Here is an 18,811-nt window from a genome sequence, read left to right as displayed (position 1 = left end):
CTTTGATAAAGTTACGAAACATAGACATGTTTGGGAAGGGAAGGGGAGTAGAGGACAAAACAGATTTTTATCTGCATTGTTTTAAATATGTTTTCTTTCAATGTAAGCTTAAGACCTTTAAGGAAACGTTTGTGGTATTCCTGGAATACATTAGGGATCTTGAAGAGCTACTACATAAGCCTAGAGAGTCACATTTTATAGTTTTTTGGTGCCAAAATTACTAAGGTAGTTGTTGAAAATTAGCCAAGAAAACGGTGGCTTTTATCACATACTCATAATTGCAGAGGCTGAAGGATTTTCTTGAAATTTGATGATTGTTTAGAAAATGAGTAAAAATTTCAGTGGTAAAACAAGTTTGGTATTTCCTAGGTGAAAACAAAGCCTCTGAAATCAACTCTGCCACAAAGCCATTTTCAGGCAATCAAGATTAAAACCACTACTGGTTTGGCTGCGTCTTCTACTGGTGAAGATGACTGGCAGAGCTTGGTAACAAATCAAATAAATGAAACTGAAAAGTTTCTAAGCTCCGAAAATGACAACCAACCTAAAAAAAGAAAAGCAGAAGAGATGGTAGGAAAAACTGATTAAAATTACGTTGATAAATGCTTTCAGTGGTGAACTGACTTGATTGAAATATTGATGTGGTTTAGACTAGAACACGACTGTTACATCTAAAACTTAATAGCTGTAGTCAGTTTTCCAACTTTTTCTGTGATGAAATTGTATTACTGTTAACGTATTCTCTCAGTAAATGCTTCATTTAAGATAGCTAAGATTGCAAGGTTTGATGTTAGCATTCAGTTTCCCTTAATTAAATGTCTTTCCTCCATATACTCTTTCATCAAAGCTCTTGCTGCACACCCCAAAACCCTTCCTTACAGAATACAACTTATGTGTTATACAAAACAGACGTAGTGACCCTTTGTAATTTATTACTTTGTACGCTCTGAAGATTGTGATTTCTTTTAAATTTGAGACAATAACTATCCAGACTGTAGTCAGATTTCAGGCTATAATGTTTTACTATGATTTAGATTTTCCAAAAAGAACAAAATTATATAGCATAAAAATTCAGGTATCTGAAAGACTCAAAAGGCTGTTTTTCACTTTGTTCAAGTTTTGTTTCCAGGCATTAAGTGTGTCATAGAGTTGTTGCCATTGTTGTTTTCCAAATGTCCGATGTGTGCTATGACTGGAAAAATTAAAAACAAAGTTATTACTCAACGTTTTATCCTCTGGTATTTTTTTTTTTTTTACAATATTACACACTTGTATCTAGTTAAAAGCAAGGTTAAATATACACAGAAGACATAATGTAGAGTTGTAAGAATGATTAGAAGCTTATTTTTAAAAAAACCTTTATTTCCCATACTGATCCTAAACCATCTATTTTCCTGAACTACATAAACCAGACACGGAAGTCATTAATATTCTAGCCAGTACTGAGCCATTAAATGAAATGTGCTGGAAAATAGGACTCTTTCATTAAATAAGCTAATCACATTTAGTCTGAACTTTAATAAAATTATGATAAATAGCAACTATTTAACTACCGTCAACTGCTAACACCACCTTGGTTCTCTAAACATTTAAGTGAAATAGAATAAATTGTTCTACAAAATGCTGCAAAGTATTAAGTGTCTTACCTGACAACTACTTTTCTCTGGGTTTGATCAATTTTGCAGTAGACCATTTTAGTTCTTACCGCTGAAAAAAAGATGTATTACATGACATGTTATATGGAACATTCCCAAGGAAAACAGCCTAAGGTATGAAAACTGTGACCAAGTAAGCCATAATAAAACTTGACAGTTTTCCAACATTATTTTACAAACTGGCTCTTTGAATTTAATAACTAGCCCAGCAATGTGATGCAACCAAAAGGAAGGCCATGAATTTGTCCTCTGGTTGCTGCACCTATCTATATTAAATATCACATACGGTTTTTATTAAGAATTCTGGTGTTCTCTGAAAACATGGGGGGGGGAACGGGGCTAGTTTCTTAAGATATTATAATACATTTTATTAATCTTAAAAATCCTAATTAACAGTTAAACCACTTTATAATGTAATTATTGAGGAAGAAGGTGCTATTTCTAGGCCAATCATAAAAAACTGGTAATGGTTAATATTTGCAGATCATTTACTATGTGCCAGGCACTGAGCTGAGCGCTTTACCTGCATTAATTCATTTAACCCTCACAACCACAAATTAATTCCTACATTCCTGTTTCACAGAGGAAGACCTAGGCTCTTCACCACTATGATATACTGCCTAAAGGCCTTTGTTCTACATGACTTCAAGGAATAGACACACACCAAAAACCACATAGCAATTTATATTTCCACTGAACTTTCACTCTGCTACAAATATAATCTGCTAATCTACTAAGCTCAGTTTCAAGATTAAAAATCTTATGTTTCATGGGGTAGGAAGGGAAATTCTAGGAAAAAACGAAAATGTTCCAATTGCCTTACCATCAATAACAAATGCTTCAACATCATCAGCTCCAATCTGAAGTTCTTGTTGCATTGTGTCAAAAGAAATTTCTTTATTTTCCACTGCCATTCCCATAAAAGTAAGTAGTCTCATTTTTGCCATATTCTGTTCATGTAGCAGGCCTGAGTAACACAGTAGTGAAGCCAGGTGAGTATCCATACGAATTACAGTCCCGCATGATGACAACTCTTGTGTAAAATCGTGGAAGTCACTGTGTTTGGGTACTTATACAGAGTAACTTTCGCAAAGCTTCTTACATTTACAAACCATAAACTAACCCCATAATTAAATTATGGAGCCTTTAAAATTATTTTTCTATAACTACATTTCTTTATTGCTTCAGTGCCACAGGTGATAGATTCAAAGTTAAGAATAAGCTATAAAATGGTATCTCTAGGCCCTAAGTTTTATACATTTTACATTTTTAATATTTATTTATATATTTTAGGAGATAAGTATACAAAGTACATTTCGCAAGAACATTCTTATTTAATTGAATTAAACTTACTTGTACTAATAGCCCGCCATTTAAACACAAGATTCCTTATCTACTTACTATTTGTTCTGTGTCCATGTTACTGGCAAACATGGAGTTTTAAAATATTTTAATATACATTCAGTTATGAAAATATTCCATTTCCCTTTAGGCCAATTTGGACTTAATACTTAAAAATCAAAACTGCGAAAGTGTATTTAACATTTATAGGTTTAAAATGATTAGTACTAGATAAAATTAACAGTGATACCTGTTCTTTTTGAGGCAAAAGTAGAAAAACTGTACAAATAATCAAATTTTGCCTTATAATTTCTAATAAAACATTCTGCTACAATTATTCGGATCACAAACAACTGTTAAACCTTAAAGGAACAATGAATTACCTAGTCCCCATCCTTTCACTTTAAAAAAACAATAAAACTGAGGACTAAAGAGATTAAGTGATTTACTTATTCGTAACAAGGTGGCAGTACTAGGCCTAGAAAATAAGTTCATTTATAAAACAAATAACTAGAAATACAAATACCTACAAATCCTGAATATCCAAATTACCTATTCCTAAATAGAAGCTGAATTATAACACACAAACATGCTATTTCTTAATTATAAAAACAAGTTTCTAAAGTTAATTTAGAAATACTTAACATGTTCCTTTTCTCTGAACTTTCAACTTCTGACTCAGCAAATGACCAATCACGTACACTCTAGTAATTAAGAGCCTCAAGTTTGTACTGTTAAAAAAAGTTCTAAGCACTCCATAAATAAATTTGAAATTTATAACATTCAGAATATTAGCAGAAGACTAAGGAAGCCCATTAATATAGGACATAATTGTCTGTTAATTAGCTGTAATTATGATGCAGGCTTTCTATTTGGCACAGATTCAACAAAAACATGATCACCATAACTCAAATGAATGAGGTACCCAAGTAAGTATTGCTAACCAGGTTTAATGGAAATCTACAAGCATCAAAAAATCAATTAGTGCACATTAACCCTAATTAACAAATGCAAATTAGATGCTGATTAACTTTCCGAAGCAAGAAGGTAGCAACTGGATAACACCAGATTACATGTGGACATGTTAGGGCAATTCAGTTGACACAAGATAGTGCTACTGTTGGCCCAAGTTGTCAGTGTTGATAAAGTGTTCTGAGATAAACTGATGCCACCTGTGGAACCTAGACATTTGTAACCAGACTTTCAGCTGTAATAAATGTTTAATACATCTAAAAACCAAAAATAAACATTTAGTAAGATGTTTTCCCCAAAACATCTTTCACAAACAAATTTCCAATAAATGGTTGCTAATTTGCACAGATTGTGAGAAACAAGAGGCAAAAGAGGGAATCTGATTTCTGGTTTGCACAGAAATTCTATTATGTTTTTTCTATTACAGAGAATACTAAAAATTTTTCTCTATATTTGGCAATATAAGAAAATTCCTTAACGTTACCAGTTCAATGGACATATTTTAGTCCTCTTTTAATATGATAAAATGATAGAAACTCCTAAAGTTTTTAATATGTAATCTAAAATACTCTTGAAATTAGATTTGTTTTACTGCTACGCCCTGTGCAGTGACAAGCTTACCGTAAATCAAAAAACTTAAGAGGAATGAAGATTGTTTCTAGAATGAATTATGTAAACTAACACATAGAAACCTGCATTTAAAAACATTTCAAACTGATGTTTAAAGTAAAACAAAGAACCAAACTTAAAGCCTTTAGGACTCTTGTTCTCAAAATCAAACTATTAAGCTAGTGAAGTCTGAGTTTAGACTTGTAGGAAGCTGTGCTTTGTTTCATGAAAGTAGAACATTACCTTCAAAGAGGAAGTCACAGTGTTCTGTGTCATATTTCAATTTTAAAGTTATAAAAAAATCTAATTTTATGGAAACATTTATTCATTACTAATATGTCAAAACCTTAATGCAGTAATAAAAAAATGTGCATCATTGAGCAGTTTCTGCATTGTCACTGACCCCTGTCTTAAAATGCTGCAATATAGAAAACGTAATTTTAATGCACGCCATAGCTTATGAACCAGTGCTCCTTTGAAACAGTCAATTACACATCAATGGGGGAGTGTCAAAGTGTTAATTACTACTCCTTTTTCTTTGGTGCGTAAATAAAGAGGTTGCTGACATTAACATTCCATCACATAGCTTCATGCCACGAAACAAATTAACTGGGACAGAATGTGGTTTTCTGGGTCTAGTGCACCTGGCAAAGCATTCAACACAAACACACTTGCATCTACTTTATCTTCGTGTATTTCAAACGCCTTATTATGTTCAGAATAATTCAATCTTCCCAATTCCAATGGCTGCACAAAATTTACAGGTGACAGGACTTAATGATTACCAAATTGAGGACTAATAGTATAATCAAAGTAGATTATAAATGTATTCTTTATCTACACTTCAACCAACCAGGAAAACTAAATTCAATTTTAATATGGAAAATATAACTAGCCTCTAATGTGTTCTGATTATTGCCCAGTAGAAAAACAAAGCACCTTAGCTTCAGCTGACTTCACTCTCAAAAAACGGGTAGTTTTAGAACAATTTAAACCTGTTCAACTACAGATTTTCTAAGTTTTCCCTTTTTAATTTTAGCATGATAAAAACATGCTCCAGAAGGAAAATACTGAATATATACTATGCAGTTTGCTCTATGAGGATAAGATTCAATTCGGCAACATTTACTGAACTCTGTTGGTCTAGAAAGAAAACTCCAAGATAAAATCATAAACCTTAAACTTACTATGCTGTCCTCAACAAACTGTAGTTAGGAAAGCTTCTCCTATCACACAAAATCACAACTCCATTTCTAACTCCATCTACAGCTTCTGGTAGATGTGCTTAGCAACACAGTATATATATACTTCTATAATTTGTTAATGGGGGGAGGGGGAGAACCAAGTATAAAAGACTATATTAGAAGGAAAAAAGCTATTTGCTACAAATGTGACTATGGCTTTTTAAAAGAAGTACCAAAAATGTAAATCACCGAGAATAAGATCTTTTACACCACTGGTTAGGGTAACCTACACATAAGGCTATGATCATATTTGCTGGATCTTTCATTCCTATCTCTCTCTCTACCCCTCCAAAGAAAAATCCCCAAAACTTACCAAGTGAATCAATGAAGTCTTTATTATTCTGATAAAACTTGACATATGATGCCAATTTAGCACTCACAAAAATGGTTAAAAGCTATACAGATAAACACAAAAAGACAAAGATACAATATTCAATATAGAATTAAGATTTATACTCAAGATATTTTTAAGACATTGACTCCCAGCAACAAGACTCTGCATTTCCTTCAAGCAGAAATTTCAATCTGTTTGATCAAATTACCATCTAAATTTGATTTCATTAAAACTCACTTAGATGAAAGAATCAGTAAATACAGTGTCCTCTAAACGATCTACCCCAAAAAAATGGTGGAAATGACATAGTACAAATAGAAATAATCCAAAATGTATTTATAATTGCACTTGAAAAGTACATTCATCTGTTTTTAAATATCAGATTTATCTTTCTAATTGGGGATAGTTGACACTATATACAAGAAGGAATTTGTATTCTCTAAGTTCATAATGGCCAGGCAAGTGAGATGAAGGAAAGGGAGGAAGAACAGGAGCGTGTTCGGTGGTTGGAGAAAAGCTACATGCTAGTCCTAAATTTCAGTCTGGTCCTGATACAAAAATGAATATAGTTCTTCTCTTTCTAGATTTCTCTAAGAGTCATGTTCATTAATACAAAGAAGTAGAGTTATGGTTCAGTATGTTAGATTTAGGAGAAAAGAATATTTTTAACATTAAGGATAAACTACTTACATCATGAATAAGCTCGCCTTCCAAAAACTTGACTGGTTTTAAAGTAAGAAGATGGTCAAAAAGAAATGCATTTGGGTCTTTCAATGCTCGCACAATACACCTTAATTAGAAAACAAAAACCCAAGCTCAGAGTCTTGAAATGCAGGTACTTTTCACTGCCTTTGCAGACTGCAAAATATATTCAATTAAGTAAAATATCTATGAGTTCAATATACACTGCATTAAAAAAGCTACAAAACTGGGCTTAAAACAGGCCAATAAATCTATCAGTGATGTGCATTTTAATAAAATTACTCGTAGAGGGACTTCCCTGGTGGTCCAGTGGTTAAGAATCCACCTTCCAATGCAGGGGCTGCGGGTTTGATCCCTGGTTGGGGAACTAAGATCCCACATGCTACGGGGCAACTAAGCCTGTGCCCTCAACTAGACAGCCCGTGTGCCACAAACTACAGAGCCCACGTGCCACAACTAGAGAGAAGCCCGTGCGTCACAGCGAAGATCCCACGTGCCGCAAATAAGACCCGATGCAGCCAAAAATAAAATTAAATAAATAAAATTTAAAAAATAGTTACTCGTAGACAAAAACACAGCTGGAGAGAAAGCACCACCAAAGTAATCAAAAAATAAAACAGCAGCAGTATTTTACTATTTATGCCATACACTAAGGTAAGTGCTTTAACATGTATTACTCCATTTCATCCTCACAGCACCCTGAGAGACAATACAGTATTATCATGCCCATTTTATCAACGATGGAATAACCCTATAAAGAAGTTATCATAATTTCCATTTCATAGATTTAAAAAAACTGACTCTATTCTTATTGCTACTAAATAGATCTAGGACTGTTTGAAGCAGTTATTCCCATTAGCAATGGGCTAATTTTTACAGAAAGCCACCAGCCTTTCCCCATCTACGTACCTTAATATTAAGATAAAATCAACCCGAGATTAGGTTCTACTACTCAGGTTGGGAACCCCCACTGCAGCAATACCCCAAACAGCAAACACCATGTGGCTATTTCACATGCATTCTTTGGTTTCTTTCAATACCAAATCTTGAATTTTGGTATCTACATTAGAATCCTCATGGTGCACATGGTATCAAATGGCTTTGGATCACTGGTAGATGCAAACATGACTTCAGCTATATGACTGAACGGTGTAGCTCACCTCTACCCTGCTGACAGCCATCATTCGAACACTGCGTTTAACGTTACCTGTGGGCATCAACTCGAGCCTGGGAAGCATTGTCCTCCGTGTAACTTCCTAGCAATTCCACCATGACTTTTGATGCAGCATCACTAAAAAGAAATACAGCTTTAGGAATGTCACAGTATCATTACTGCTATCCATTCATTCGAAAATATTTACTAAGTGCCAGGTACTGTGTTGACGATACATACAATGGTGACCCAGAGACACAGTCCTCCACTATGGAAAGCGTCATGGAACTTTCCTTCTAGTAGGAAAGAGAGACAACTAAGGAAAAATAACAACTAACAAGTTAAGTGCCATAAAGGAAATAAATGGTGATGTAATAGAGTAACAAGAGCAGAGACAGGAAAGAGGAGGCTACTTCATATAGAATGAGCAAGGCAAGTCTCTCTCTGAGGAAATGACATGTAAGCTGAGATCTAAAGGATGTAAAATAATTGGCCATGAAACGTACTAGAGGTAGAAGGTGGGGGCTGGATGAGTTTCCAGGCAGAGAGAAGACCAGGTATAAAAGCCCTAGGTGAGGGACTTCCCTGGTGGTACAGTGGTTGAGAATCCGCCTGCCAATGCAGGGGACACAGGTTTGAGCCCTGGTCCGGGAAGATCCCACATGCCGTGGAGCAACGAAGCCCATGTGCCACAACTACTGAGCCCACGTGCCACAACTACTGAGCCCACGTGCCACAACTACTGAAGCCTGTGCACGTAGAGCCCGTGCTCCGCGATGAGAAGCCACTGCAACGAGAAGCCCATGCACCACAACGAAGAGTAGCCACCGCTCGCCACAACTAGAGAAAAGTCTGCACGCAGCAACGAAAACCCAATGCAGCCAAAAATAAATAAATAAATAAACTTATTGTTTTAAAAAAAGCCCTAGGTGAGAAAAAGGTTTTGTGTCTGAGAAACTGTTAGGATAGTACAGCTGAAGTTGAACCAACACCAGATATTTAAATAACTCCACTAATGATATCCTTCCAATTGAATCATCCTTAGAATTATGTAGATGATCAATTTTAACTGCAGTGAAAAGTACAAAATAATTAAATGCATTCTCTCAATCTGAACTCTTTGTAAATGTTTATCTTCACCTTTCATTTCTTCCTTTAAACTGATGAATCTTCAGCCAGTTACAGAAAGCTTAAGTTTCCTAAGTAGGAGAAACAGTTCCCCACCCCCTTTTTTCATTTTCTAAAAGACCTTCTTTCCCCCCACATCTGGATTCAACCTGAGTAAAATCAGTAAGAGCTATACCATTTATTTAAAAAAGTTAAATGATATTCTAAAACTTCCCACAAAGCCAGGATTCAATTAAATTATTATCTTGTGCCACACTGCAAGCATAGGCACACTTTCCAGTTTTAGCAACCATAGTATACTTCAGTCTAATACATCTTATCAGTTAAAGAAATCTGAATTCACAAAGATCAGATAAAATGGTCCATTTAAAGTGCACAATATCTGACATATAATGAGGACTCAGAAGATATTACACAATTTGCACTCATCAACCACCAATACAAACAAAATCATGAAGGGGGCACCCATAAATGTAAGCATTCTAAGAGGGCAAGGCAACTCTCAGAATTCGATTTAGAAGCAGAAACAAACAAACCAACAAAAAACCAAACAACAACAAAAAAACGACCATTTTCTGTGTACTAGACAAAAACCAAATCTTAAAATTTAAATCAGCAGCATGACAGAAATTTGAATAACCATCCTTCCCTAGTTCCTTAAGTGTAGGTAGCATTCATCGACTCAGGGCCCATCACTACCAACACATTGGGAATACAATGGTTGACAGACAAAGTTCCTAGCCTTCACTGAGCCTAAAACCTCATAAACCTTTTAACCAAGCGTGTGAAGTGCCATGATAAAAGTGGAGGGTCGTGTAAATATGGGAGGAGCATTTCAGGCAGAGGAAAGGAGTTGAGTGTAGTTCTAGACCAAGCATAGGCAAACTTTCCATGAAGCACCAGGCAGTAATTATTTTAGGCTTTGCAGGCCACCTGGTTTCTGCCGCAACTACTCAAGTCTAGGCAAAAGCAGCCATAGATGATACATAAATGATAAGTATGGGTGCATTCCAATAAAATTTTATGGACACTGAAATTTGCATTTCATATAATGGTCACATTTCAAGAAATATCCTCCTTCTTTTGATTTTTTTTGTCAACCACTTAAAAATGTAAATACCATTCTTAGCTTGTAGGCCATATAAAAACAGGTACCAGCCTCTGGTCCAGACTGGGAAAGAGCATGGTGCTTTTGCAGCTGACACAGGTTCACTATGTCTAGGGTATGATATACCAAGAGGAAGGGTATAGGGTCATGTGTATGTGAGAAAGAGGGAGAGAGGGGGAGAGAAATGGAGGGAGGGAATATCCATATAAAGAAGACAAAGTTTTTGTGGTTTGTCACTGCACCGTACAAAAACGCAAGAGGATTATCATCACATTCACCAAGCCCATACTACTGCAATAAACAGGAGCCCATGTCAGAAAGGACTTATATGCCAAACTAAGAATTCGGTACTGTATGCTAAAGAAAATGTAAACCTAAAGAATGATAGGCTGAAATTTTTGTTTCACAAAACTATTGTAGAGAGAATAAACAGAAGACCACTTCAACATGTCTTGCTTAGGAAAACAGAAACTAATTTAGAGAGGGAAAATGATAAATTCATTTTGGTCACATTGAGTTTGAGGCAACTATGGGCCACATCTAAGTAGAACCAGGCAGAAAACAGTTGGACATAAGGGTCTGAAGCTCAGAAGAGAAGCCCGGGTTGAATGCCTCTGGGAAGGGCATACACTCTTGTTCCATAAACCACCACTTCATATTGCCTTAAGTCACTGCTTCTTACATCCACTGCTTTTGCAACATGTTCATTTTTCAGAAATATTCATTTAGCACTTATATACTAAGTGCCTACTCGTGTCAGACACTGTTCTAGTAATGAACAAAAAGTTCCTACTCTTGGAAAACTTACATTCTAGAGGGAACTGACAGATAATAAACAAGAAAATATAGTATGTCAGTCAGTAATAAGTGTAGTGGGGCCGATAATAGAATAGGGATGAGGGGAAAAAAAGCAATGTGAGGGTAGGGGAATACTGTTATTTTTACAGATAGTCAGAGAAGGCCTTTCTGATGAGGTAAAAATTGAGCAGATTCGAAGAAGGGAGGGAGCCACAAATGAGGTGTGAATGAAGCAAAGAACCTAGACAGGTGCCCCAAAAGCCAACTGAAGGAAGTGCTTCAAGAAGGAAAGAGTGATCACCCGTGACAAATGCTGCAGATGCTTCCTAATATGTTAACATTCGGGTATGTGTAGGAGAGCCCAAGATGGGTAATGATGTCTTATCTCAATTTCTCTGGGAATTAGCTTTGTAATTCTTTAGACCATTACCTTAGCTATTTCCTTTTTACACAGAAAAGACTGAGGATCTACTAAACAGCAATCAGAGAAACCATCCAATGAGTAGCCGTCATCTCTGATAAGCACTAGCCATTCAAAGGGAAAACAGTAACACTCACCATTTTAAATTACTGTACCAGAAAAAAGTCTAACTTTTTAAAGACAAGCTCGAAAAAATGAAAAGGATAATGACAGGAATAAAATATCCAATATTTACTGAGTGCTTTCTCAATAATGAAACCACTAGTTTAAGAACTTCATGTGTACATTAGCTTATATAATCTTTTCAACAACCTTATGAGGTAAGTACTACTATTATTTCCACTCTGAAGTTGGAAACTGAGGTACAGAGATTTATTTAGGGTCGTATACAAGTATGAAAGCCAAGGTTTGAAATCCCAGTAGTTTTATTCCACAGCCTGCACATTTATAGCATATATTAAAATATGGATTCTTTCTCCAATGGCTTTTATGCCCTCCCCATTTGAGACTGCCCGATATAAAACTACCTACTCTTAAGAGTTACTGACAACTGGCTAGAATGCTGCCACAAGTGTGCTAGCATGTAACAGACAGTAGCCACTGATACAAAATGAAATAGGCTATTAATGCAACATTCCCCGCTTAACTTCTTTTATAATAAAACGCTGCAACTTTCACAGCAGAAATATAATTTCCTCTTGTGTTGTTAAATGTAAATGATCTGCAAAAACTTTACATTACTTTAACATAACAGAAACATTAATCTTATTGATCGTCTCTAATATATTAAACACCCTAGCACTGAAAGCAACTATAAAAATTGGGCAATAAAACTAAACTGAAGACTGATTACTTTTCCTAAAAGTTTTTAACCACTATGTGAAAAGAGAAATGGAAAAGCCAGGTCAAAATGGTAGGATTATCCTTCAACCCTAATTCTAAAAACTGGGCCAAATATATCATTTAGAAGCATCCATAAACTGGATGAAGAATAAATATTTTGGGCATGAAGTTTGCTGGGCTGAATACAAGCCTTAGAAATTCAACACCTTGCAAAAGTGCAATTAAGTACCATTTAGTACAGTCTATTGCAAAGTTTCATCTCAGGGGCACTGTTTATATTAAGAGACTTTGACTATGGGAAACTCTGACTGATAGACCCTCACCACCATTAAACAAAAGTGATAGCACTACCCTGTACTAAGACATCAAAGCACCATTAAATAACTTAGTCTAATGTTACACACAGCTTTGGGATTAACAGTTGTACCATTTTTAGAACAAATGCAAGTTTTGCTTTTTAAAAAGTTTAAAGATGGGAAAGACTATTTTAAACTTTGCAGTTATCTTTAATTTAGTAGGTGAAATTTATAGCAACTCCTTAGAGAACGAAGTAGAGCAAAATCACTTATCCTACCTGTCCTTAAAAAAGTCTCAATTACTTATATTGCCATTATGTTTTAAGTCAGTACATTAATTCTGAATACCTTTTCTTACAATCCACAAGTGCCTCATAAAGTAGCCTTAAAAGGGTGTGTTTTTTCTCAGTGGTGAGGTTCCAGTCAGAAATCCATTTTCTAACCTACAACGGGATTGACAAAAGGGAGAAAATTTAGTGACACAGTGAACATATTTTCACAATTTAAAAGATAACATTTAGAAGACATATTTGCTTCTTATTTGAGCTATAAAACTATACTTCTTATAAGCAGAACAAGTATTTCACATGAAAACTCACTTGATCCAGCTCAGTTGGAATATACTGGATGGCCCCACAAGATGCTGCCACTTTAATGAGGCTGCAATATACTGTATATCTTACAGGAGTATTCTTATCCATCCCATGGAAAAGGTTGCTTAGCCTGGTTAACAAACAAACAATAAAACAATGCTGGAGATCAGTAACTATGGTGACTAAATTGAGGTTATATGCTCTGACAACAAACTTGAAAGGGATACTATTAAGAACGTCACATTACACGGAGGGAAATGGTGCATAGGAAAGTGACTTGTCCAAAGACACACCACCAATAAAAGTCACAGGTGACAGTCAAGTTCTAGAATTCTTGCTTTTAACCATTAAATGACAGTAACATGAAGAGCCCCTTGAAAAACTGAGCCTCTTCCAGTTCTTAACTTACAACTGCAGTCTCAGAGATGGGCGTTCACCTTCCCGAAATTTGACCAGTTTCTCACACAGGCTTTCAATCAGAGCTTCTTGCTTATCTGGTTCCAGGATCAACAGGAGGGATACCACACTGTTCATCACACTTTCAACATCTACACATGTACAGATGACACAACAGTGATACTATAATATTTAATGTATCTTGTTAAACATGTATTTCCAGTGTTTTAATACACCAAAGACCATTAAACATAAAACACTTAAAAGGTTCTCTGGCTACTGTAAAGCAATTCTAAAGAACACTTGTCCTTCAATGGTGTGCATTATACTAAAAAACACAGTACACATGAATTCAAACTAAACCAGCTCTGTTGTATAGTTATCATTCAGAAAGCAACTCACACATTTTATTAAAGAAGGAGGAAGTTACTACCCAAGATTTGGTTTTCAACCAGTAAAACAGAAGACTGATTTACATGTCTATGTAGTATACAGTTTCAATTTTTACTAGCAAGATGCTAATCGTACACCAAGTTTAATGTCAAACCTTAACTAGAGATTTTAGGCCTCCCAATTTTCAAAATTTCCCATTTTATCTCAATAAATAGGGAATCAGCCAAATAATTAAATCGGCTTTTAGATTACCTGAGATTGTATCCCATCTCATATTAATCTAAACCTTATGAAGAGTTTCATTTTTTCCTTCAGTTCATTCTGAAGTTACCAGTATTTACCGTGTGCAATAACACTCAAAAAACATGTAAAAAAGATGTTTTATCAAAATAGGCTTATTTCATGAGTATAACAGATGAGAATAAACTGAAAGTGTGTGCAAAGATAAGATTAAAAACAACAGTGCTTAAAAGTTCTAAGGTCTAAAACAAAACAAATATAATTCACATAAAAGTTTTAAAAGTAGGTCCTCTATGATTAGTAAATAATATTACAAAAAATTAAAGACAAACCTTTATCATCTTCCTTCAGACATACATCACAAGCTTCAATAATTTGAGCTAAATCTACATGAAGTCCACCTTCTGAGTTCTCTTCTGAAATTTCAGCTCCTTTAGATTTCAAATAAGCTCGAAGCTCAGCAGCCTGTTGAATCAAATAGGGTTGCTATGTATCTATAAAACGAACTATGAATCACAAAACACAAGATCTCAAAACATTCTGACGTATTTTTAAAAAAATAAAATGTAAACACAGCACTTAATGATAACTTTTAATTATGTTAAAGTGCCTTTCCCCCAGCTCATCCACCATCACAGCCCCACAGGTTTTCCTCAACAAGTGGCTACGTAGACCCACTATGACCCACACTGATCACTGTCAAATTTCTCTCATATCACCTATACATCCTGCTGGACTTCCAGTATGCAGCAAAAACCTTTCTAATATAACCCAAAGCTTTTCTGTTTTTTTTTGGGGGGGGGCAGTGGGGGAAGGGAATAACTGATCTGATTTCTTTTAAAGAAGTTTTATTGCTCTCAGGTCTACATAACGCAATACTTTAAAAAGTTACAGACATCACCCTGGCAAGAGAGTAATCATTTGTTAATTAAATGTCTGAGGACCTATCTAAGATAAGCGCTGTGGGAGATAAAAAGATAAAAAGGTGATGCCTTTGAATGTCGCCTTTAATAAAATGTTTCTATCAAATTGCATCTACGATGTAATTACTCCTTTAAAATGCATACCTGTATCAGAAAGCACTTTTGGACCTATAAAAACATAACTATAGTACTACATCCAGGTATTTAGATATTTTCTACTCTAATACATATATAATATTTAACAACTTATTCTTCTGAGGACTTGGTATTTATGGCAACCACACATGAATGCAAACAGCGTTTAAGATAATAAAATGAAGAACTGAAATGGAGATGTAGGGATACCATTAGCAAATATGTAGGTATCACATTTCTAAACCCACAAATATGTCTGGCTACCTAAGTGTATTAAACCTGTTGCTCTGATGGTGCTATCCTTTCAGATAACACAGTAACTTCACATGAGTTGGTATTATAAACAAGATTTCATAAAACAAACCTCACCATATCAGAGTGCACAAAAATATCACTGCATATTTCTCTATAAAGGAAACATGGTATGGTCCCCCCTATCCCCCCAAAGGCATCTGTTCAGTTTCTGTTTTGTACCCACAAAGCAAACTATTCAATCAACAGTTTATTGTTTTCATCTGTCATCCTTACTGGCCACAGGTGGTTATGGAGTGGTAAAAGCAAAGAAAAGGAAACAAGGACTCTGAACGCCACTTAACTCTAATCAGAGAATATGACCAAAGTTTAACTCCCAAAGCAGTCACCTATTTACCCAAAAGGAATGCCCAGTGTGAAACAAGAACATTAGCATAACCTAACTAGAAATGACACTTTAAAACTAATATAATCAATGACAAGAACTTCCTGCATCTACAAACCCTCTTCTATGTTAGTAAAAAAAAACCAAACACTTTTTTTCAGTCACCTAATAGCCAATTGCTGATAACGTGATTCCATTCCTACTCAGATAGGCTTTTTTTTCCTTGCACATCTTCTTTTCTAATTATGCTCAAGTCGTTCCCTAGCCTTTTGTTCCCCCATTTTTCTTTCCCCTTCTTACTTTGCTCTTCAGGACTGAAGGTCTGCATTTCTACCAAGGGAAAAAAAAAAATCACATCTGCAATTCTATAAGTTATCTTACACTAGTATTGATATTTTCTCTTCTATCGAAACCAAAATTTCCATGTTAGTGGAGCAGCAGAAAAATACAAAATGACAACCCTTAACGACTTCACAGAATAGTTTTCAGTTCTGCAGAATTAGAGAAAATCATTTCAAGTTTAGTTTAACTCCCACCAACTAAAGTTTAACTTTTGTTATGGGGAAAATGAGAAGCATGAGCCATGCAAACCAAAGAGCAAACCCCAAACAGAAAATTAAAAAATATTAAGATTTTTTCACCAAGTGTATGCCTCAAAGTATGAGGGTGGAATTGACGTTATGCTTTCAGATTGCAGAACTCTCACTCTTGCTCATGTAAGAATATAAAATACGGCCTACATATAAAATAGGCGTCACCTGTGCCCTTGTGGTCACATAATAATAAAGCCATTTTGATCTTTAGTACCAAATTATTTTTCCCTGAACTGCTTACGCCGTCTAAAGATTCGCCACCTCCCACTCCGGATGTGGCTGCATTTGGAGGACGGAAGCAGATACCCTTCTCAATGAGTCAAAAAGTACCGTGTCGACAGACAGAAGTGACTCCAGGCTGGAAGAGCCCCGACGCCGACCAGGAAGTTGGCCGTCAAGCCTCGGGCCCAGCACTGGGAGTGCTCGCCGGCAGGCAACCCCAGGCCTCCAGGAACGCGCCCCCCTGCCTCGCGGCCTCCCCACTCCGAGGTGTGGAGGACTGAACCGCGGCTCTCGGCTCCCGGGCGTCCCGCTCGCCCGGCCCTGGCTCGGCCCCGACTCGGCCCCTCACACTCCTGAGCCTCCCCTACACCCCACCCTGGCGGCATCAGCCGTCCGGGAGCACACCTGATCTTCCTCGCTGATGTCGATGAACGCCGGGACACTCATGGCGAAGGCCGGAGCACTTAGGACACTCAGCTCGCAAACCACGCCGACCGGAAGAAGGAGCTGGGCCGCGCGGCGGCGCCTCACAACCGCTTCCGGGTCAGCCTGCGCGGGTCTTGCGGGGCGGGGTCACCAGGGCGGGCGAAGCCACGGAGACCAATCGCAGCGCGCGCTCTGGCTGGGGCGGGGCGGGGCGGAGGCGGAGGCGGGATGAGCCCAAGGGACCAGCTTCCTGCGTGGTCTCTCGTGGCCTCTAACTCTGGTAGATGGGGTGTGGTCTGTGTTCCGTATTATCGCCCCGCTTGCGCCTCACGGAGCCCACCTACCCTTTTGAAATTTTGGGGCGATTTTTCTTCGAGTTATAATTTAACCCACATTTCAGCCTTTACTGAGGAACTAGCTAGCAAGCAGGCAGTGCTCTCCACCCCGGCGATAGCAGTTTTCAAAATAAGCTCCCCCACGTGCAGCTTACATTCCATTGGGGGCACACAGAAACAAACAGTACAAAGTAATTAGAAACGCAGCCCTGAATGGCGTAGTGTTTTACAGCACAGACTCCAGAATCGAATTTCTTGGGGTGGAATCCCTGCTGCACCATTTGATGGATGTGTGATTTGGGGCAGTTGCTTAACCGCTGCGTTCCAGGTTCCTCTGGAAAAATTAGATCAAGTACTTAACTCATGGTGTTGTTCTGAGGATTAAGTAGATTAATATATAAAGCAATTAAAACACGGTGAACTCTGGATGTATTAGCTGTTATTCAATAGTTATGTAACATGTTAATTAGCACCAGTAGAACAACAGAGAAAGGGGTGCTGTGTGTGTGAGTGTGCGTGCATGCCATTTTAGATAGAGTGAGCAAAGAAAATGGCTCACATGTCATTGAGAAGTGAAGGAAATGAAGAAAGTACCAATGGAGAAATCTGCAGGAGAGCTTTTCATGCAGAAGACAGCAAGGAAAGGACTTGAAGCAGGTGCAAGGAAGCCTGTGGGCTGGATTTGAGGAGGAGAGGGATAGGAGATGAGATAGCCATGGCCAGATCATGGTCTTGTAGGCTATAATAAAAAATTTGGTTTTGACTTTAACAAGCCTCTAACAGGTTTTGAACAGAGGAGTGAGGAGGTCAAACAACTTTTTTTGTAAAGGATCACTCTGGCAGGTGTGTTGCAAGATGATATAAGTTGAGCAAGGGCCCAAGTAGGGAAACTGGTTAGAAAGCTATTACAGAGATAGAGCAAAAGAAGGTGGTGGAGTGGTGGTGAGAAATTGATTGAATTCTCGATGGTAAAACTGATAAGATTTACTGACAGGTCAGGTAAGGGGTGTGAGAGAAAGAGGAACTCAAGGGGACTCCAAAGTTTGGCCTGAATTCAAGCCAATGCCTTCTAACATTCTGGGGCAGACTATCTACTTGCAGTAATTGCAAGCTTGCTTCTTATTTGAAAAAGCAAGAAAAACAACATGGAGGCCTTGATACGCACCCAAGATGGGTATTGTTTAGGAAATTAGGGAAAATTAAGTTTAAAAAAAAAAGATGGGAAACTCAATAGTAAGAAAAAGAACAACCCAGTTTTAATGCAAATCAAAAACATGATAAGATACCACTACACACATACCACAAAAGCTAATT

General features: G+C 36.9%; 2 protein-coding genes and 1 long non-coding RNA gene across 4 annotated transcripts in view; 2 read left to right on the top strand and 1 right to left on the bottom strand.

Moving 5' to 3' along the window:
• The window catches only part of CCDC73 (coiled-coil domain containing 73), a 145,935-nt gene extending 144,815 nt beyond the window's left edge, over positions 1-1,120 (top strand). Inside the window, exon 18 of the mRNA XM_082410429.1 lies at positions 370-1,120. Within this exon, the coding sequence (XP_082266555.1) occupies positions 370-588 (219 nt within the window). The 3' untranslated portion in view covers positions 589-1,120. The remainder of the gene's footprint in view (positions 1-369) is intronic.
• EIF3M (eukaryotic translation initiation factor 3 subunit M) lies at positions 999-17,273 on the bottom strand. 2 transcript variants are annotated; one of them, XM_082410551.1, is made up of 12 exons: positions 17,142-17,242; positions 16,087-16,251; positions 14,559-14,691; positions 13,607-13,745; positions 13,204-13,327; positions 12,953-13,047; positions 8,065-8,148; positions 6,846-6,945; positions 6,135-6,216; positions 2,479-2,622; positions 1,647-1,707; positions 999-1,192 (listed from the first exon to the last, which is right to left on the bottom strand). In XM_082410551.1, exons 4-12 carry the CDS (start codon positions 13,729-13,731, stop codon positions 1,072-1,074), a joined length of 936 nt encoding a protein of 311 aa, XP_082266677.1. In that variant the 5' UTR covers positions 13,732-13,745; positions 14,559-14,691; positions 16,087-16,251; positions 17,142-17,242; the 3' UTR covers positions 999-1,071. The 2 variants fall into 2 exon arrangements, with proteins under 2 accessions (XP_082266677.1, XP_082266676.1); XM_082410550.1 differs by lacking the exon at positions 16,087-16,251 and having other exon boundaries at positions 17,142-17,273.
• Positions 17,139-18,811, top strand: part of LOC309636913 — a 30,835-nt gene continuing 29,162 nt past the window's right edge. Inside the window, exon 1 of the long non-coding RNA XR_014250311.1 lies at positions 17,139-17,279. This is a non-coding gene — a long non-coding RNA (uncharacterized lncRNA). The remainder of the gene's footprint in view (positions 17,280-18,811) is intronic.

The sequence above is a fragment of the Balaenoptera physalus genome (genome assembly GCF_965194825.1).
Source record: "Balaenoptera physalus genome assembly, chromosome: 10".
Taxonomy (NCBI): Eukaryota; Metazoa; Chordata; class Mammalia; order Artiodactyla; family Balaenopteridae; genus Balaenoptera; species Balaenoptera physalus.
This window is presented reverse-complemented; position numbering and strand designations above follow the sequence as displayed.